General features: G+C 39.5%; 1 protein-coding gene across 7 annotated transcripts in view; it reads right to left on the reverse strand.

Annotated features, from left to right (window-relative positions):
• The window catches only part of cep135 (centrosomal protein 135), a 106,024-nt gene that overhangs the window by 41,428 nt on the left and 41,540 nt on the right, over positions 1–23,056 (reverse strand). For 3 of the 7 annotated variants that reach the window (XM_055635862.1, XM_055635832.1, XM_055635823.1), the window contains 8 exons: positions 20,077–20,142; positions 17,143–17,208; positions 16,298–16,448; positions 13,614–13,837; positions 12,481–12,636; positions 11,149–11,292; positions 8,604–8,681; positions 4,428–4,579 (listed from right to left, as the gene is read on the reverse strand). In XM_055635862.1, coding sequence (XP_055491837.1) covers positions 4,428–4,579; positions 8,604–8,681; positions 11,149–11,292; positions 12,481–12,636; positions 13,614–13,837; positions 16,298–16,448; positions 17,143–17,208; positions 20,077–20,142 — 1,037 coding nt within the window. The remainder of the gene's footprint in view (positions 1–4,427; positions 4,580–8,603; positions 8,682–11,148; positions 11,293–12,480; positions 12,637–13,613; positions 13,838–16,297; positions 16,449–17,142; positions 17,209–20,076; positions 20,143–23,056) is intronic. The other 4 variants (XM_055635871.1, XM_055635839.1, XM_055635855.1 and 1 more) reach the window with 3 other exon arrangements.

The raw sequence follows: 23,056 nt of genomic DNA on the forward strand, positions 1-23,056 counted from the left end.
CTGCTACTGGAATTCACCCCAGCTATTGTGATAGCAGTCTCCATCTCTCCCCATGCTGAGGTCAAGTTTGCCCTGAATGAACTGTACTCCATTACCAATAGCCTTGAAACAAAACACCCCAAACCTGGGGACTTCAATCAAGCCAATATCAAAATGCTATCAGCATATCTCGTGCCCACCTGAGGCCAGAACACCCTCGACCACTGCTACACATCCATAAAAAAACACCCTCTGCTCCATTCCCAGGCCATATTTTGGGAAATCTGATCATTTAGCCGCGCTTTTCTTCACTGCCTTTAAACAAAACTGAAGCAGGAAGATGAGGCAGAATGTTGTTCAGTGCTGCTCTGCGGAAACTGGTTACATCCTACGTGACTGCAGCCAACCTGAATGAGTAGGCCACTGGCGTGACTGGCTCCATCAGCAAGTGCACAAAGGAGTACATGCTGAAGAAGACAATCCATGTGTTACCTAAACCATGGATGAACCTTGAAGTCCATTCCCAGGTGAAGGCCAAGACCGCTGTGTACAAGTCAATTAATCCTGAGCAGTACAGGAAAGCTCGCTAGAATCCTCGCAAAGCAATCAGGAATGTCAATCTACAAAGCAATCAGGAATCCTGAACTGGCGTCACATACTCTTATGCTGTTTACCACCTGGCCCACATTGCTTTACTTGTATTGTCTGCTGTCTGCCCTCCTTTCACTGATCGCTATGCATCATTGGGATTATTTTTTTCCACATGATCTCCTATTCATTGGGCGCTTTCAAGCTGAAACTTAAATAGTTTAATTTATCTTTGGTTTCATCTTTTTGAGTTGCCCAGGCCTAAGAATATTTCTGTCAATGAGGCCGCTGAGTATAAATAAAGGTTTCACCAAATGAGCCAGGGCAGAAGCAAGCAATTAATCCCATTCCTCAAACTTTGGTTTCTGGACATTCTCGCTCTCTAAGTCCCATTAAACCCCTGTCTGTAATACCTTCTCTAAAATAAAATATCACAAAACATTTTTCTTTCCATTGATCTCCAAGTCCGTTGTCATAACGGCTGCAAGAAATTAATAACCTAATGAAAACTCATGCATAAACTCACAAGGCATCAACGATTATACAATCTGTTAAAATACATAACTATCTTTGATATAATTTTACTTTAATTTCAACCATCCTGGCATTTTCTTTGCATTGTTTATTTCGCATTATTTGCAGGTCCATCTACTTCGTAACATGTAAGTATACCCTATCATTATTTCTGGATAAACAGTGTGCAAATTCAGTGCAAAATAAACATACAGTTCTTTCATATTTTTTAATATTCTTCAGTCATTGAAACCAGCACAAAGGTTTGGCCAGCTGAGTGACAAGAGAATTGTCCCACTTCGTGAAATGTTGAGACTTTCATTTCTATTCATATATATTTATAGCTTGCCAGCATGGTGGTTAACGTAAATTGTTAACAGCCCTATTGCACACAGTCATACCAGATGGAGCACACATACTGTATTATGTGGACCAGGACTCTTGCCATCTGTTATTTAGTGTTATGGAAATAGGATGGTTTTATTTTTACTCTCGATATCTTGAATTGCATTTGAAAGGTTAGTGCGTGGGTCTAGAAAATGGAATAAGGTGCTGTCAACAACTAAAGATCATTAAGCTATGAACTTCACATTTAATTTGTGTGTAGTTACACAAAGCTTTTTAAACTTGATATTGCCATCGTGATACCTAATTAATCTATTTTGCACAGTTCAAGATTATTCTGAGAGAAACGTCCAGTTAACGTCAAGCCCTAATCAAAACGCATAGTGCTGGAGGAACTCAGCAGGTCAGGCATCATCCAGTGGGAATGGTCAGATGGCATTTTAGGTCGGGAGAAGGGGCTGTCCATTCCCTCCTCAGATGTTGTCTGACCTGCTGAGTACTTTGAACAAGATTACAGCATTTGCAGTTTCTTATGAATCAACATTAAACTTTATTTTGATTGCTTGTATTCAAGCTCAAAACTGTCAAAAACTGTCTTTAGCAATGCACCATAATTAATCATAAATTAATTTTGTGATCTAAAACCTCTCATCATAGACACAGTCCAAATCATGAGTGTTACTTCCGAGCACAAGGTAGGTGATTATTTTTGAAACACAGTACAATATGAATAGCCTTGTTAAATATATCTGCTCAATCTTGCTTAGATTTAATTTTAAGTGTCATTATGGGTTAAAGATAGCTCTTTTGCCCAAATCAAATCACAGCACCAAGTGAGATAATCTCAATAACTACAATGTATTTTGAAACTTTCCAGGTGAATAAAGGAGACTTTACAATAGTTCAATGATGAACAGGGGTTGTCTTCCTTTTGCTTAATATTTATCAATCCAACAATACCACTGAAGCAGATCAAATTATATTCATATTCATTGTATGCAAATGAACAACTATGCTGGTTTATATAACAACTGCACTTCAAATAATTAATTGGCTGAAGTATTTTGGAAGAGCTTGCAAAAGTTAAAGATGTTATGTAAATGCAACCTTTTAATTTTATAAAGCAACAGTGTCAGAAAGTGCTAGTCTATTAGAATTCCAGGGTTACTACTTACAGGGGTTGTCTTCCTTTTGCCTAATATTTTGCTTCAGTCTGAAGAAGGGTTTCGGCCCGAAACGTCGCCTATTTCCTTTGCTCCATAGATGCTGCTGCACCTGCTGAGTTTCTCCAGCATTTTTGTGTACCTTACTACTTACAGTATTCACTTACAATGTATACATTTATGGTTTACTATATAACTGTTCATTGATTGCACATTATCTTGTGAAAACAGTGACGCGTTCTTCCCATGACCTGCGTGGGTTTTTTTCCAGGATCTCTAGTTTCCTCCCACAGACGTAGGTTAATTGGCTTGGTTTATTGTAAACTATCCCTAGTGTGTGTAGGAGTGTTAGTGTGCAAGGGTCACTGGTCAGCGGGGATTCTGGGGGCCGAAGGGCCTGTTTCCGCGCATTATCTCTAAAACTAAATTATATACAGCATGGGAACAGCCCATCAGACCAACTTGTTCATACAAATGTTTTTTAAAAGTTGTCATGGTACGTGCAACTACCATTTCGGCTGGTGGGTAGTTCCATATACCTCCCACCTTCTGTATGAAGAACTTGCCCTTCTGGTGTTTTATTAAACACCTTCACTAGCACACACCGGCATCATTTTTTCCCTCTCCTTCCTGTACTGACTGCACATTAGAGTTATTGCCAGGTCCTGAACAAGTCCTTCCTTGTTTTTTATAGCTCTCTCATTCCTGTAGTTTAAGGTTTTTTCAATTAACAACTTAAACCTAAAGCTTTTACTTTCCTTATCAGGCATATAATCTGCGCCACTAATAATCATGTTGGAGAAGCTACAATATTATGGCATGAAAGAAAAAAATTATGAAGCTTATGTCTGGCTCATATTTCCATGCTGCTAAGCAAGTTGTTCACAAACGTATAAAGAGGAGTTTAGATGCTATACAAGCAGGGAGCTGACAAGAGAAGGAAGTGCGAATAATGAAATAATTGACTACATACAGGAATAGATTATATTGCACGCATAGCCAATGCGTGTTGTAGCTGAAATCTTGCACCATGGGTAAATGATAGAATGCACAGCATCTAGTTTAAGGTAAAGTCCCTGTCCCACTGTACGAGGTAATTCAAGAGTTATCCTGAGTTTTCCCGATTCGAACTCAAAGAATGTCCGTAGCGGGTCCGTAGGAGTTTGTGGATGTCTCGTAGCGGCTCGTACAAGTAAAAAGTAACAATTTTTTCCATCACGAGTATTTTTCTTACTCGTGGGCATTTTTTGCAGTGATGAAGAAACGTCACGAGTTTACCAGATGTCCTGAGTACCTACCGTTAGCATTACGAGACATCCATGAACTCCTACGGACCGCTACGGACATTCTCCGAGTTCGAATCACGGGAAAACTCGGGAGAACTCTTGAATTACCTCGTACAGTGGGAAAGGGGCTTAAGGCCCTCAAGGGCAAAAGGGTGAAACTATACAAAAAACCTGAACCAAATAGTGACAAAAGGCAAACAAACCTTCCATCCAAATTTGTTATTGTGCTTGATGATTTGTTGGATGTGTCATCTTCAATCAATTTATGAGCCCCATTGTGCAAGTCAGTTAATTTGGCCGCCACTCTCAACCAAAGAACTCCTCTAGTATCTTTGCTCTCAACTAATTCATCACTAGGGAATGTAATTATGTTGCAATGGATACTCAATGTAACTTCAAAGATATTATTTGTCTCACATTTATGTTTGACTTTCTGAGATTTGGTGGAATTTATTGGCCAAGAATCTATATATAACAGAGACTAACTCAGGAAACTAGCATTGGCTATTTCAGGGCTTACCTACAAATGCTAAACCACAAAAATAACACTCACCTAAATGAACTCATCTCTGCCTTCAGGTGAGAAGCATCATCATTTGATTGCAAGAGTTTTTGTGACTGAAACTTGGTCTTTTCTTCAAGTGTTGCTATATCTTCCATTTGTGTTGTTACTTTCTTCTTGAAGGCAAAGCATTTATTATCAAGCTGTAAAAAATAAAATACACTTTAACTATTTGTCTTTGTGGACCACTCAACATTTAAACAAGGCATCTCACAAGATACAAGAACCTGGAAAAAAAAAGTAATTTGAAAAGGTTGGCCTGCATTTTCCCAAGAAGTGCTGGTGGTTCCATGAAGAATACCTGTTGGTTCTCATAACAGGCAAGAAGCTAAGGGGTCCTTCAAACCCCAAGAGAAATCAACAATGTGAAACCAAAGGTGCAAAAAATGTAAATGATTAATATCTCGTGTCAAGAGCTATCAAGCAACAATACACATATAAGCAGTTATTGTGTATTAGACAATAACTGCTGGATATCTAGCATGGATATCTTTTCAATTAAAATAACAATTGATGCTTTCTTCACTATATTTAGTGGCAGTTGAATTTGAGTATCACAAATTTGAAAATGTCTTCACTTGATAAGGCAGCCTTTACAATAACAGACACGATGCGATACAATATAACTTTATTTATCCCAGGAGGGAAATTGCCAATTTTACACAGCCACACACGTTACACAGCCAATGTTAAATAATTTCTACATTTGCATCTGTACTATTACAACGTGCTGAAAATATGGACAATTTGTTTTAAATTCAAGAGAGCTGATCCTATAAGCATCCTACAGTGCACTTGTTTTTGAACTCCCAACGTGGGTGAGTTGCAACTCATGGAGCAGGTGCTATCAGTCCCCAGAACTGGCAGCATTACTATGTTGCTTAGGATACAGTCCAAAGCCCCATACCTTGGAGTTGAACGGCCACATCTGCCCCAGCCATCACAGGCAGTCACTGAGCATTGTCCCTCACTATGCAGTGATGACATTACATTGTTGCAAGAGCACTAGAGGAGAAGTGAATCTTCAACGATACTCGACAGGGCAAAACGCAGCAGCAGACACGAGTTGTCGAAGGCATAGCAGCTCTATTAACACATGCAGTAATTATGCTTTTTAGCATTGTTTTAATGAGCACTCACATCCAGGAGAACATACCCTATACACTTAGCAAGGTACCAGTTTAACAGTGTTCTAGTGTATTGATTTCAAATATTTTTTATATTTTAATTGTTGATAGCTTTTGTTCACAAATCACAACAGGTCTGTCATTCTGGGGCAGGGGCTCAACCTGCGCTCAGGGAAGCCCAACAGTACATTTTACAATCATTTGGGAGTTGGTTTCCTTGTGGAAGTCACTTGCTGGTGCCTGTACCAAGGAATAGTGGAGTCTAAGAACTGGCAACTGACCAGCTAGAGAGGATTGCTGATCAGTAGGTAGGCTCTAAATGTGGTACACAATAATACTGGGTATTTAATGGCTAGGGTTCAAACACAAATGTATCCTGTGAGGTGGCACCTGACCGGCAAATAATACAGCTGAGAAAATTAAGGTTACTCATATGACATGACAATTATTTCTTAATGAAACTCAGCAGAGAAAGTAATAAAAAAAACAGGGCCCATGTGAGTATAAAATTTGGAAGTGAGACCCCAGTGAGTTTAAAGGAAGTGTAGGAAGGAAGTGCAGATGCTGGTTTTTATCGAAGATAGACACAAAGTGTTGGAGTAACTCAGCGGTCATGCAGCATCTCTGGAGAGAAAGGTGGATGATGTTTTGGGTCGGAACCCTTCTTCAGACTCTTGACCTGTTGAGTTACTCCAGAACCTTGTGTCTATCTTGAGTTTAAAGGGAATGTGGGAGTGGGGCCTCAGTGAGTTTAAAGGGAATATGTAAGTGGGGTTGGATGCCAAACATTGTGATTTCTGAACACCAAAATTATAGTTTTAGTGTCTTTAAATTAAATTTAAATTATATACCTTCCAAAACATAAAATTCTTGAATTAAATATTGAAAATATGAGAATGAACAGAACGTGTCAGAAATATATGCCTGATCATTCCATTTTGACATTTTGAAATCACAGCTGGGGCAATAATAAGTGACATCAGAACTATCCTTCATTTAAATTATAAAAATTGTAGACTTAATCGATCATTCTTTTGCAATGCAATGTATTGCAGTTGGAATTTTCACCTGAAATAACATGTTCAATCCAGTACTTTGTGATGCTTGCAATACTATATACTGTACCTTCTCTCCAGAGATGCCCGCCTGTCCCACTGAGTTACTCTAGCATTTTGTGTCTACACAAAATATACTGTTGTCGGGTAAACCAATTACACCAAAGTCTGAAATAAAGAGCTACCATGCAATATTTGCAACAATACCAGGAAAATTTGGCAAATTATTAAGCTTTGGAAATATAAATACTGTTGTACTGTGTCAGCTGGTTACCAAATCAAATATCTCTTTGTTGAAAAAAAATGCCTGGCCAGAAGGACGTAAAAAATCTGCAAATAGTTTGATTTCCACATTTGGTTGTTCTTGATGAGTTCCAGAACATCTCAAAGGTCACATTGTATCATTTGCAAAAACATTCCAGAAGATTTCCCCTAATTGACTCCAGCATCTTCCCCACCACTGATGTCAGGCTCTGGGGATTTATCAGCCTTCAGTCCCATCAGTCTACTGAACACAATTTCCTGCCTAATGTGAATTTCCTTCAGTTAGGGGAAATCTTCTGGAATTTTTTGAGGATGTGACTAGGAAAATGGACAAGAGAGAACCAGTGGATGTAGTGTATCTGGACTTTCAGAAAGCATTTGATAAGGTCCCACATAGGAGATTAGTAGAAAATTAGGTCACATGGTATTGGGGGTACGGTACTGACATGGATAGAAACTTGGTTGGCAGGCAGGAAACAAAGAGTAGGGATTAACGGGTCCCTTTCAGAATGGCAGGCAGTGACCAGTGGGGTACCACAAGGCTCGGTGCTGGGACCGCAGCTATTTAAAACATACATTAATGATTTAGATAAAGGATTAAAAGTGACATTAGCAAATTTGCAGATGACACAAAGCTGGGTGACAGTGTGAACTGTGAGGAGGATGCCATGAGGATGCACGGTAACTGGACAGGTTGGAGGAATGGGCAGGTGCATGGTAGATGCAGTTTAATGTGGATAAATGTGAGGTTATCCACTTTGGTGGCAAGAACAGGAAGGCAGATTATTATCTGAATGGTGTCAAGTTGTAAAAGTTGTCATGGTGAAAAGGGGAAGTACAACAAGATCTGGGTATCCTTATTTATCAGTCACTGAAAGTAAGCATGCAGTGAAGAAAGCTAATGACATGTCGGCCTTCATAACAAGAGGAGTTGAGTACAGGAGCAAAGAGGTCCTTCTGAAGTTGTACAGGGCTCTGGTGAGACCACAACTGGAGTATTGTGTGCAGTTTTGGTCTCCAAATTTGAGGAAGGGCATTCTTGCTGTTGTTTGGTTCCTGAGAAGTCCAGGGAGTGCAGCGTAGGTTCAAAAGGTTAATTCCCGGGATGGCGGGACTGTCATATGTTGAAAGAATGGAGCGACTGGGCTTGTATACACTGGAAGTTAGAAAGATGAGAGGGGATCTTATTGAAACATAAAAGATTATTAAGGGATTGGACACGCTAGAGTCAGGAAACTTGTACCTGACGTTGGTGGAGTCCAGATGCCACAGTTTAGGAATAAGGCCATTTTAGGCCATTTAGAACAGAGATGAGGAAAAGTTTTTTCACCCAGAGAGTTGTGAGTCTGTGGAATTCTCTGCCACGGAAGGCAGTGGAGGCCAATTCCCTTGGATGATTTCAAAAGAAAGTTATAGATAGCGGAGTCAAGTGATATGGGGAGAAGGCATTAACGGGATACTGATTGTGGATGATCAGCCAGTGAATGGCGGTGCTGGCTCGAAGGGCCTACTCCTGCACCTATTATCTATTGTCTAAACCAGTTTGTTGCATTGCAAGATAGCTTTATATAACATTCTCCACCGCTCGACTTTATGTACAACAGATGTTCTTTTTAGTGGCCATTACAGTATAAATTCTGTGTTAAAGTTTTTAGAGGATAAAATACATTCGAGGTTATTCATGAAACCATCATTAACATTGCATTCCTCAAGATACTTACTTCACATACTTTATTTTCTAAATGTGATATCTGTTGCTCCATCTGTTTCGTGTTTAAATCGGCTGTTTCTAGAATGGCCTAGTAAAAAAAATTAAAATGAACATTGGTACAATTCAAACTAATCCTTTACATTTTCATTTTTGAATAAAATTTATCTGTACTCAAGATTAGGAAAAAATATTTTCACATCAACTTTATTTTAAAACTTTTAGATTTTAGACTTTCCATGTATCAATTTCTGTGTTAATTATGGGGTTACGTGGGACTGCCAGGTCTAGTTTGGCTCAATAATATGCATCAGCAGTAACCATAAAAGGGTATTGACAGCGCTGATCTATCTCCCATTTATCAAGCCATGTATTCTGTGACTTCTCAGGAACCATACAACCTGTGCGTAAGATAGACACAAAGTGTTCGAGTAATTAGCAGGTCAGGCAGCATCTCTGGACAAAGTTTGGTGCAAACTCTTGAAGGGGTTGTACCCACTAGAAACTGAATTTACAAACTTGTTTTATGCACTATCCTTCAAACAACAGATGCAGTTCATTCTGGATTTCAGCATAGATATCAGCAGATGCACTTCCTTGTGTTCCTATTCTGGATTTAGTGCCTTTGACTATCATCTTGTAAACCTTGTAAACCAATGGGTATTTTCACTTGTAAGTATAGCAGAATTAGTGATTCTTGTACTAGTAGAGAAGGGAAATGGATTGTGTTGTATTGAAGGCCACAATCATCTCTGATCCCTCTCACCCTGGCCACATACTCTTTGAAACACTTCCCACTGGAAGGCCACTCTGGACTGTGAAAGCCACCAACAGCCAGACATATAAACAGCTTTGTTCCATGAGCAGTAGCTCTACTCAGCAGCCAAAAGTCTGTAGCTTCCTTTTGCTCTGCTATATTTTAGTTCATTCTTCAAATGTTTAAATTATGTTTTACTTTTAATTGTCTACTATATATCATGTTGTTGCCTGCGAGCAAAGCACCAAGGCAAATTCCTTGCATGTATACACACTTGGCTAATAAATGTATTCAATTCAATTCAAAAATACAATTCTCTAAAAGTCTTGTCAGAATATAGAAACATAGAAAATAGGTGCAGGATGAGGCCATTCGGCCCTTCGAGCCAGCACCGCCATTCATTGTGATCATGGCTGATCTTCCCCTATCAATAACCCGTGCCTGCCTTCTCCCCATATCCCTTGACTTCACTAGCCCCTAGAGCTCTATCTCTTAAATCCATCCAGTGATTTGGCCTCCACTGCCCTCTGGGCAGGGAATTCCATAGATTCACAACTCTCTGGGTGAAAACGTTTTTTCTCACCTCAGTCTTAAATGACCTCCCCTTTATTCTAAGACTGTGGCCCCTGGTTCTGGACTCGCCCAACATTGGGAACATTTTTCCTGCATCTAACTTGTCCAGTCCTTTTATAATTTTATATGTTTCTATAAGATTCCCCCCTCATCCTTCTAAACTCCAGTGAATACAAGCCTAGTCTTTTCAATCTTTCGTGATATGACAGTCCCGCCATCCCAGGGATCAATCTCGTGAACCTATGCTGCACTGCCTCAATCACAAGGATGTCCTTCCTCAAATTAGGAGACCAAAACTGTACACAATACTCCAGAAGTGGTCTCACCAGAGCCCTATAGAACTGCAGAAGAAGAATGCCTGACATTTTAGTGAATCAATGAATTCAGAGAAAAATATGCTTAACAAAAATATGGAATATAGTACAAATGCAACCTCTTCAGAATTAAAACATTAAATTGGATAAACATTTACTATGATAGAAATTTTGGAACATAAAGAATTAAATTAAAACCAATGATCCACGTTGTCTAATAGCATGATATCTAAGGAAGGTCCCTCTGGTGGCCATTAAATGTCATTTTTTGAAGATTCAAAAAATATCCATGCACTTTCCCAATTTAAATTGGACGTTTTTATTCGCAATCACAACGTTACAGCTGTTCAGATTATGATAATTTACCTTTGTGAAATTCACAAATCACTAACAAAAACTGAATACAAATTACAAAACAGCACATTTTGTCACATTGTATTTATTTCAACTTGCATTTGTTGATGCTTAATTAAAGTATAAAATATATTGATTTTTCTAATAGCTATTTTCACCCCTCAAGCGTTTTCCACATTATTTACCCCCCATGATGTCTGAAAGTTTAAGTGCTACTTGTCAATCTCACTGGATGGAAAATTTGACATTTTACAAAGATTTGAAACGGATAATTTTCTAGTAATGCAATGCAGGAGTCGTCTTGATTTATTCTTTCATGGGACATGGATGTAAAGAGTTATGGTGTTTAATCTTCATCCTAAATTATGGGGATTAAATAACATAATTGTTTTTTTAAATAACAATTCAGCAATTTCATTGTTTTCATTACTGACAGTCGCAGGATTTTCTGTATTACAAATGGATTTTTATTACTAGAGTTTAAATTAACCAGTTGTCTAGATTAATTATATCTCCCGATCAATATGCCAGTTTCACGCAACCACTCTTAGATTAATTACCTTCACTCTCTCCCTCAAGCTGTCTCTCTCAGCTGTCATTCTCTTCAGTTCTGCTTTAGCTTCTTCCCTTTCATCTTCCACACGCATTTTACATATTGGCGATATTAGTACTTCCTTTTTTAATTTGTTCAATTCATCTTGATTCTGGAATCAATTCCCATTTCAGGAAATTATAGAATCAGTACGTTTCAAATCAAATTATATAAATTGTTTATTAAAGCTAGCATCTTAACATGCAAAATGGTGCACAGTATTGCTGATGTACAATAGATGTAAATGGTCCCTTGGGAGTTGAGGCACAGGGCATATTGCATCCATTGTGCCCTGTAATAAGCTGTGGAAGAGTTTGATATGCTGATATCTGGACAACAAATGTGGGCTTGAGTTATTAAAAAAAAAAAAAAAAATCACAATATTTAAATATTGACATTAAAAATTGTTCACATTCACACAATTCTTTCAGGGATCCTGAAACTATATGCGTCATTGTTAGTTCATCGAAAGGGAATGCACGTTAACACAGAGCTAGCTGTTGGTAGCTGCCGTGCATTCTTCTTCACAAAATATAAACCACAACTTCTATATCTACAAAATTTGGATCCAACTTTCACTTGCTGTTAAACCACATAGGATTTAACTTTCAGAACTAAACAGAGTCCATGTCAACCACCAAATTACTAGCCAGGATTAAAATAATGTGAGGATGACTGTGTATTACTGGGAGTTTTGTTAAATAAAACACTCTCCTTCGGAACTCTCCCCTGTGGCGACCAGCAAATCCTGTATGCCGTGAGATGGATTGTGGTGCAGAGAAAATTCAATAGTTGGCTTGCAGCCAGGGGCAGTAATAGAAAAGGAGAGAGAGCAGGGAGAAAGGACGGAGGGAGGAATCGCGGGGAAACTGAGGGAGGGCAGAGGGAAGGAGTATGGAGGGCAGAGGGAGGGAGAGCAAGGGCAGAGGGGGTGTAAAGTAAGAAACTATCTTGCTGCAAAAGTCTTCAGAACATTGATGAGATCAAAACTAATCTACTGTGTGCATTAGATACAAAATAAAGTTATCATTTATAGTTAAATTATAGTTATAGTCCCTAAAATGAATGATGAGATCTCATGAAACCAAGTGTTTGACGGCTTACCAAAGGCTTTTCACACAGATCTGAACATCCTTAGTCATGATCTCTCATGTGCCTCAGGTGCAAGCATGGTGTGCAAGTAAAAAGTGGCATACTTTAGAAAATAAGCGACCAATCTGTTTATAATTGGACTAATTATGATAAACAAGCTTAATGGATATACAGTATTAACAAATATAAATGAAAAATTCACATTTACCTGTTCATACATCATAAGCAATTTGTCTCGCTCTGCTGTCAGCACCTTGACATTTGATTGGATCTCTGCCATGTGTTGCTCAAATTTGTCGAGCACTGACTGCAACTCATCCCGTTCTCTGATAACTTGCAACAGTTCAGAACTAAGGCTGCTGCTCTGTAGTAGGAAAAAAACATTGTATTAATGCTGCCATTAAGTATGGTTTCTAAAAACATGATAACCAAAATCATCTGGGCTTCAGGCAGTGTCCATCCAAGATTCCTCAACACACATGTAATTTGCCAGCTCACCACTGCCAAAGGCTTTTGAACGATTTTATGAATGTCTCCCAGACTAAGAAATTGAAGATCTATTAACAAATTTTATCAGTTTGAAAAAAATACATTTCTGAATTAGAATTAGAACAAAGGTAATTATTGAAACTTCAGAAAAGAACTTACATTTCACTTTTACTCTGCTGCTAATATAAATAATGAACAATTTGTCACACCTCGTTAGCACGGTGACATGTGTCAATCTACTGTTGCCTAAATCTGTCTTTGATTGTACTTGGGTAAAACCTGCTAAATCAACTTTTTCCAACTGAAAATCATTGGCTTGAAATCCTAGCTCTGGTTCACACACCATAAAGACTGTCTGATATGCTGATATTTTATATTTTTATATCAGATTTTCAGCATCTGCAGAATTTTGCTATTGTATCTGCATTTAAATTATTTTCATTTCCATGAATGCCTATTATGAACTATTTTCCTCATTAAAAGAATCAATTTATTTCACTTCACATTCCTTGCTTTCTGTTTCCCTTCTCATTCGCTTTCATAACCACATCCCCTTCATGAATAACTAACCATAAATAACTCCCGATTCATTTCACGAGGTTAACAATTGAAATTCCATCCTTTGTAATTCAGAACCTCCCCTGATCACAGGTTTACATTTGAATCTATGATTAGGAGCAGGAGGGAGCACTTGGCTCACCAAGCTTTTATACAAAAAACATTAAATTTACTTTCCTAGTACACATTGAGATAGAATTCAAGAATATATAAAAGATATTACATCCATGTAATTTTGGCTTTTTTTAAATTATAACCCACACTATCACCAATATCTATTATGCAATTTGATACCTTAACAGGTGTAATACGTGTTGGACTTCGCCCACGTCTTGGAGAGCAGATTGGGCTGTTTCTTCCGGATACCAAATCCTGCAGGTATTCTACTTCAAATTTGTAATAATCCCTTTCTTCTTCTAAAGTCTTTATAAATTTGTCTAGACGAGATGGTGATGTATCCCTTCTTAAAATACCATGCTGTGCTCGCATTCTCTCCAATTCTACCACTATTTCTCGTTCTGAATATTGTTGAAAACATAAAGAAGATCAGGTTATCTGAAACAGTAATGGAGAGCCCATGTATGTTATCATGCCTGATTACGTTTTCTTGATCAAAATATGTAGAACAGTTTAAAAACTGTACATGTCCCACATATTCACTCGTTGAAATGATAGAAATATTACCAGCATAAACACTGCACAATCCAAATGACAAATGTTCCAATAAGTGTTCGGCTTTTGTTTTGCCTGTTCCAAAACTATTACCTGCTCTAGGAACTCAGATTTTACAAAGAGAAAAAGGACCTCATAGCTACAGCCAGAACTGTGCTGCACCCCTACTAAACTCATGAATATGTCATGGCAGGTTCCCACACAATGCTTGCCTCATTCTTCTTAACTTTGACACTCCAAGTGAATCTGCTTCTATGCATGTAATTGAAATAAGAAAACACTCGTAGAGAATGAACAATAAATTTATTTTCGTATGGAAATTATGAAAAATGTCGCTAAATAAGAAAGTGTTATTTTGACTCTATTACCACCTTCTGGCTTTGCCCCATAGCATCCAAAACTCTCATTTTGATGGTGTATATAACACAAAGTAGACTGCATATTGCACAACCAAAATATAATGCAGGCAACCCCCATTTCAAAGCTGTTCAGGTCATTGAGATTTGTAAACCACTACGCAAAAAAGAGAATAAAATTCACTCTTACAAGATTTATTTAGGGGTAAAAGGAAAGGAAAACATTGTTTGTTATATTTCTTGATGCGTGCACAGATTATGCAGATTTGTAAAGGAAAAGCATGACTAGGATGATTTCTAGAAATGCAAACCTTCCATAACGAGTCATCTGAATTCTTCCTTTAATTTACTCTCCCTTATTCAAAAATATACTCAGATCTTCTTCGAAATCATACCCAAAACTGATTAGGGAGTTATCAACATTACAGGAGTTTATTACCTAGAAATGTGCCCGCTAAAGAAAGGGTTAGTATCGTCTCAATTAAATTGAATAGTGCCCATATAGCAGGTTATGACCATATAATACTACATGGCCATGCAATAGATATAGAGTTGCCCATAGACTTCTCCGTTTTCTTTAAAAAGAACAAATAAGGTACTGTAAGCACACATTCCTCAAAACACAACATCTTCCTCTTTTCAGGAGAATTTTCAGGGGGGGAGAAAGAGGGATATTTTTCTCTAGCTATATCTTCTGACACTATGCCTCCGACTATGCCTTTAGTTAGCAGTGACTAGCCTTCAGATTTGCTTCAGTTTCTATAAGACTCAGTTATTTAATTTTATTTTTCTCATCACCATTATGGCTCCTAAAACCTAGAAAGCTGCATGGATCTATTATAACTTAAAGATTTCCAAATGTTGCAAAGACCAACGTGAAAATTCAGTTCATGCTTCTGTCTACAAATTCTTCGGAGAAAATCAAGGGAAATCACTTGAACCAATGTGAGTTTCATATAACAGTGAACTAGACATATGTAAAATGATTTAAATATTTACTTTACACCTGTATGTTATTTCCTTGCATGAATATTCAAAATGAGATTACATTAAAAAAAGATTTTCTAGGTTCTATTTCCTTGCAGCGTCGAAAAAGGAAATCATGTGATTTTTTTGCTTCAGAGTCAAAAACAAATGTGAGAATTTTTTATTACAAAATTATATCCAGTATCCAGAAAAGGGGGGCGGGGGATTTATTAGATCCATATGAGGCATGTTAGGGAAACAAATTTCAAGTGCTTTGGGATATCTTATGCAAGTTTTACTATACCTAGACTACTCAGGAATTTTGTACAATCTGTAAACTACTAATAAAGGCGTTAATTATGAGATGAAATTGAAATTACTGCACCAGGCAGGTTATACTGAAGGAGAAACTAAGTTAACATTTTTGTTCAATTACCGTTCACCAGGAGAAATGTTTGAACTGCCTAGATTTTTTTTTAAAGTGTTATTTCACATCTAAAGCACCTGCCTTATTTTATTTTTAATTGCTGTTCATATGGTTTCAATGATATGCACAGGATCAGGACTAAAAAAGTTGTATTAAATTAACTTATGTTTTACACTTTCTATTTAAGAGAGATAGATTTAAGAGAGAGTTAGATAGGGCTCTAGGGGCTAGTAGAATCAAGGGATATGGGGAGAAGGCAGGCGTGGGTTAATGATTGGGGAAGATCAGCCATGATCGCAATGAATGGCGGTGCTGGCTCGTTCTATGTATGGCTCAATCTCATAGGCAACTATGCGGACAAAATTAAGTTGATAATCAATCAGACACATTTTAAATAAGGTTATTTTTAGTTAAAATATATATCATCAAGGCATTTTCTTAGAAGTTTAGAAAGAACACTGAAATATATTATAAGAAATGATCTGCATTTAGCAGTTTCAACCTTAATACTTCCTATTCAGTGGAAACTTCAATGTTTGTTTTAGATCAATAGCTACCTGTGGCCACTTGTTCATCAACCCGTTCAAGCAGCCTTTGCTTTTCCTTCTTTAGTTGATTAAACAAATCATGAAGTGTTTGATTTTCTTTGGTTTTACACTGCAGGTCGTCTTGAATTTTAGCATGAGTATTATGTGTTGCAGTCAATTCCTGGAACACATTAAACATTTAGAAATGAGTTCAATGTTCTTACCAGTAATTAATTAAAAGTATTTCATCATGGTTTTCATTAAAATATCTACCTTCACCAGTAAAATCATAATGAGTAGAGAAATGTCCACTAACTTGTTCTGTCGTTGCTTTTATTGAGAAAATTCTGGAAATACTGGCTATACTGTGTAAAACTGAGGTACCAGGTTGATAGTGTCAAAGGAAAGGGAGGCACATTTAATTCAGGATGCACTATGACAACAAGATGGAGCTCTTACAAAGCAAGCCTGAGTTGGTCACGATGTTCCTACTGAATGAATGGCATCATTTGAGGAAAACAACAAGGAAAATCAGGGCATGTAGGTAGTGACATTGTGAGAATAAGCATTGACATTATTTAAAAAAGGCCTAACGGTCTTCAATGCTGTACGATTCTATGAACATGATTATTAAAACGGTCATGATGCGAGTAATTGTTTAAAATTTGCTCCCATCCTAATAATGTATAAAATTATGTAAATAATTAGTTTGTCACTCCCATATTGCAGCATCTGCAAATGTTTCCTGGTTACATAAATGCAGCATTCAGCCATTTGGCAATGCACTATTTTTAAATAAAAAATGCAAGATTCCCCCACAACTCCAAATCTCAGGACTTCAAAATAACATTGTTTGTTATGAAAAGCTGACTTACTCTGGTCAGTCTAGCAATTGTTTCTTCAAACCCTTCCAATTCTCTATGCTGTTTCTGGATTTCATCCTGCAAATATAAAAGCAGACTACTTACTAAAAATGGCAGTTCTTAAGGTGGAGTTCAGGAGCTTGGTTGGGAAAGTATTTTGAAAATGCAACAAAAAAGCAAATTGTTGCAAAAACCCAATGGGTTAAGCAGTGTCTGTGGAGGCAAGCAGATATTCAACATGTCAGATTGAGAGCCTGCATCTGAACTGAGTGAAGAAGGGAGGTAGCCAGAGTAAGGTGTGGGGGGCAGGGTGAGGCAGAAACTGGCATGGGATAGTTGTAATCAGGCAAAGAGGGGGATAGTCAGGAGGTGGGGAGGGTAGAAGTAAATACAAAGCCTGTTATGTGATCCACCCAGCTTTTCCCACTCACGCTTCTTCCCAATCCCCTCCTCCACCTGGTTCTGTCGCCCCATCATCCACACAACCCATTGGATCTCCTAACCCCTCTTCCCCTGGGTCTTTCTGTTCATCATCCCTCCCTTATCCGATTCCATTTATCACCTTCCTTATCAGATTCCAACATTTGCAGCCCTTGGTTGTCTCCACATCATCTTCCAGCCCGACTCTATGCCCACGCTCCCCTCCCTGCTCCATCTACCAAATCAACCCTCATCGCCTGATTCTACCCAGATCCTAACAGCTACTGCTTCACCTCTCCCCATTAGCTCTGTATACAACCATCTCCCCACTACACTGACTCCTGATGCAAGGCCTCGAGCTGAAATGGCAACTATCCCTCTGCCTCAGGTGCTGCTTAATCTGCTAAGTTTCTCCAGCAGTTTGGTTTTTGCTCCAGTTTCCAGCATTGCCAGTCACCGTCTTCAAGGTGCAACAAAAGTTTGAAAAATGGCTCAGTGGTGACAAAAGCAAGGAAAAGTCAGTTTGCAAATACTATGGGGATAATTATTCATAAAATTATTCAGTGTTCATCAAACATAACTTGCCCCATGCAGACAAGGGAAAAGATTCAGGTCTAAATGATGCTGTTATGAAGTTTGCAAAAACGGAGCAATTTTCAGTCAGCATCACTAATTCAAACTTTGATTAAGGTCTTTGATGATGCAGCAAATAATGCTTGGGCCTGGAAACTCCTGGCACAATACCTTGATGACCTGTCTCAAACAACCAGTCATCTTGACGTTAACAATGACTACCCACAATTTCCAGTTACTTCGGTGTTAGTGCGGCACTTTGATGCCACGCACTGCAAAATGATATCCTGATTTCAAACAGTTACTCATACTTCAGTTATCTAATTATTTTATACCCATTTGTGGCGAGGCTGCAATGAACAGCAACTTAGTGGAACCCAAACTAGGCATCAGTGGGATGTACATAAATAAAACAGCATATCAAGGAAATCATGAACAGATATGAAGTTAACTACAGCCTGACCTGCTACATCTTATCACCTTGCAACCTTTAGGTTTATTTGTTGATGTTTTCATTTTTAATTGTCCTCATTTCATAGCATTTATGTTCCTTTTTGTCCTTTAAAGCATTCACATTTCTAACAAAGGCTTTAGGTATCAGCCTTATTGGTGGCCCCAGCTACTCCCCACCATGCGTGTTCTCATGTTCCCCATCTCTCTCAACACCCACCAGACCTCGCTTTGGCCTCCGCCTACGCACCTGCCCTCCTCCAACTCCAACCCCGACCCCTTGTCGTGTCTTCACCCCTCCCCCCCGACATCCCCCTTCCTGAAATGGAAAGCAGGGCTCACTTTTGTTCACCTCCCCCCACCTCAACGGGTTCCGGGTCCGCCACGACGTAGAGCTTTTCTTCCGTCGCCTCCGCCTCCATGCCATTTTCTACGGGAAGGAGTCTTCACCTCCCAGTGATTACCCCTTCTACCGTCTCCACTGATCCACTTCCTCTTGGCCTCTCAGAACGGGCTTCTACCCTCTCTAAACCTCTTTATTTCCAACTGCTGGCGTGACATCAACCCTCAACTTTTCCACTCCCCTTACCTACTCTAATCTCTCCACCTCTGAACGTACAGCACTCCGCCGAGGTGCAGTGGTAGTCTGGCGCGCTGACCTCTACCGGGCTGATGCCAGATGACAACTCTCAGACTCCTCCTCCTACTTATCCTTGGACCATGATCCCACGGACGAGCACCAGGCTTTAAACTCACACCATTTCAGATTTCATTACATCCAGCTGTCTGCCCTCCAAAGCCTCTAACCTTATCATTCCCCAGCTCCGCATGGCCTGATTTTATCTGCTCCACCAAATCCTCTAACAGAACTGCCCTGGCAGATCCATTCTTTCTGCTTGTTCATGTCCCACTGAATTAATTTCCACACACCTCGACCATCCTATCCAATCCCTCCCTCTCCGGACCAGTTTTACTAGTCTTAGTCCGACTACATTTTATCTGTTTGCTTTGTTGTTACCTTCTGCCAACTAACGATGATGGAATATACACTTCCTTATCTATGTAGCTTCCACTCCCCTGACATCAGTCTGAAGAAGGGTCTCAACCCGAAATGTCATCCATTCCTTCTCTCCAGAGATGCTACCTGTCCCGCTGAGTTACTCCAGCATTTTGTGTCTATCTTTGATTTAAACCCTCATCTGTAGTTCCTTCCTGCACACTTATATCTCTTGAATTGGTTATGTGTCAGATTTTGTAAAATCCTTTTATATTTGATATATATTTATATACTGTTATATAAAAACAGTGTGAAACACTGTTCAAACAAAATGTTTTTATTAAAGCAAAATAATCTCAAAAATACTCACTAAAAAAAGAAGAAAAGATAACCTCAGCTTGTGTACAGTATTAGTAACAAACATAATTATGGAATATTGACCTTAAACATATTTTGTTAAGCAGTAAATTTGTTTTATGCTTATATAGTAGAGGAAACCAACTTACAACCCTGAACTTAGCTAATTTTTCTCGAAGTTCTTCTATTTCTCTACACTGTCTTTTGGTTTCACCCTGAAAATAGTAAATGAGAAATCCGCATTAATCTCTCTCCGCACAATTAAAATATATATATAGATTTTCCTTGATAAAATGTCTAAGTCAATTGCAAAATGTTCAAGCAATATTTATCCAATTTCCATTCTTTAAACTGTAGCAACTAACTTCAATTCAATTCAATTCAATTTAATTGTCATTTGGACCCCTTGAGGTCCAAACGAAATGCCGTTTCTGCAGCCATACATTACAAACAAATAGACCCAAGACACAACATAATTTACATTTTACATAAACATCCATCACATCGCTGTGATGGAAGGCCAAAAAAACTTATCTCTCCACTGCACTCTCCCCCCCCCCCCATGTCAGAGTCAAAGTCAAAGCCCCCGGCTGGCGATGGCGATTGTCCCGCGGCCATTAAAGCCACGCCGGGTGATGCAAGGTCGCACACCGGGTCTCGGTGTTAGAGCCCCCGGCGTGCGCTCGCAGAGTCCCGCGGCCATTCCAAGCCGCGCGGGGCGGTGATGTTAGGCCCCGCTCCAGGAGCTCTTCGACCTCGCAACTCGGGCGGGAGAAGTCGCCATTGCAGGAGCCCTGAAAAGCGGTCTCCCTCCAGGGACCCGCGGGCTCCCGGTGCCGCCGTCTGCCAGACCCGCAGTTGCAGCCTCCGAATCTCCGGAGGTCGGGCCGCAGCAGCAGCAGCGCTCCACCACCGCTCCACCGCTCCGGACTCGGCCAGCTCCGCGACGAGGTGAGTCGGCACCAGAGTCCCCGGTCTTCTCCTGTTGGAGGCCGCTGCACATTGCAGCCCCAACCGTGCAGGGAGAGATTTAAAAGTTACCCCCTCCCTCCCACACACACACCCCAACAAAAAATAACAAAAACTACATAAAAACATAGACAAAAATAATAAAAACGCGGACGGGCTGCAGAGGCCGCTGCTGACGTGAGTCGCGCCGTCTACCGCCTAACTGATGCAAATTCCACACATTGATTGCTCATCTAATGAGCCACAAAGATCACTAAATTGGGATAAATGACAGCACATTCTTTGTACTGAAACACTTGTCCTCATGGCCATAATTCCAGTTCTTCCGTTTCTCAACTTCTCCATTTCTGCAGATCACCCGTTATTGAAGATCTACTATAAAAATGTTTGAGTCATACAACTATCTGGATGTTCTAATTTCACTTTCTAAATGAGGCTGAGTGGATAGAGCGCTGGGAGGAGGAGAAGGAGGCAATGGTCAGCGGACAAGCCACCGCCGATTGCAAGTGCAGCAGCAGGTGAGGGAGGAGGGAGCCCCTTGGTGACCGAGCACATCCTGTCTGTCTCCAGAGGCTGCAACATGAGCCACAACAGCAGCCGTATCGCCAGACCATGCATTGGCTCAAGAAGGGCTTGCTGGTGCAGTCAGTTGAGGTGGTGTCAGAAGCCAGGACTCTAAACAGCAGTGGGTGGCTTTGGCAGGTCTGTCCGCTATTTCCAAAATCCATTCTACAGTGGTCTGTTAAAACGAGGTTTTACTGTACACATATTTAGGCAAATCAAGAGTATTCCACTAACTTTCTAACGATGCCTCAGAACATGGAACGTCATTTAACAATCAGAAGCAAATCATGTGCAAAATACTTAAACTAAAATTGTGATTTTTAAACTGCAAAATACAGGACAACAAAGTATTTAGAAATAAATTACTCATTTCAGAATAAGTTACATTTCTGTTGAAGTCAGCCTATCTTTTCTATTGAAAAGCATTAAGGTGGATAAATTCATGCGGCCTGATGGGATCTATCCCAGGTTATTGAGATGCAAGAGAAGAGATTGCAGGGGCCTTATCAAAGATCTTTGCATCTTCTCTCACCTCAGGCAAGATCCTGGAGAGTAGCTAATGCCATTCCTTTGTTTAAGAAGGTAAGTAGAGAGAAACCAGGGAATTATAGGCCAATGAGCCTTACAACAGCAGTAGGGTAACTATTGAAGTGCTGGAGAAACTCAGCGGGTGAGGCAGCATTTATGGTGCGAAGGAAATAGGCAACGTCTCGGGCCGAAACCCTTCTTCAGAACCCTCCTTCGCTCCATAGATGCTTAATCACCCGCTGAGTTTCTCCAGAATTTTTGTCTATCTTCCATTTTCCAGCATCTGCAGTTCCTTCTTGAACTGGGTAACTATTGAAGTGGATTCTTCGTGATAATATTTACTCGCATTTGGAAGAAAGTGGGATATTCGAGAGTCAGTTCGGCTTTGTCCACAGCAGATCATGTCTTACTAACGAGCTTTTTGAGGAGGTGACGAAGATGATTGATGAGGATGGGGGAATTACTGTTGTCTACATGGATTTTAGTAAGGCATTTGATATACCACATGGTAGGCCGATCCAGAAGTTTAAGATGCATGGGATACATGGTGACTTGGGGGTTTGGATTCAGAACGGGTGTATTCATAGAAGACAAAGGGTAAAATGGTGGAAGGGCATTATTCGGACTGGAGATTTGTGATCACTGGCGTTTGCTCCAAGTAAAAATTTCATTTTTCCGTTTTCGATACATATGATAAATAAATATTCTTGACTTCATCTTGACTGTAAGGATCTGTGCTGCATCTGTTTTTGATGCACATAAACGACTTGGAGCTAAAGGTAGGTGGGTTGGTTAGTAAGTTTGCAGACAATATCAAAATCGGAGGAGTTGTGGTCGGTGAGGAAGAATTTAATCCAAGCAAGTGTGTGATGCTGCACTTTGGGAGATCAAGTGTATCATAAGATAATAAGCGATAGGAGCAGAATTAGGCCACTCGACCCATCACGTTTGCTCCGCCATTCAATCATGGCTGATCTATCTCCCTCCTAATCCCTTTCTCCTGCCTTATCCCCATAATCTCTGACATCTGTACTAATCAAGACAACTATGGGACAACTATATAACAAA

This window comes from Leucoraja erinacea, chromosome 1 (assembly GCF_028641065.1).
Source record: "Leucoraja erinacea ecotype New England chromosome 1, Leri_hhj_1, whole genome shotgun sequence".
NCBI lineage: Eukaryota > Metazoa > Chordata > Chondrichthyes > Rajiformes > Rajidae > Leucoraja > Leucoraja erinaceus.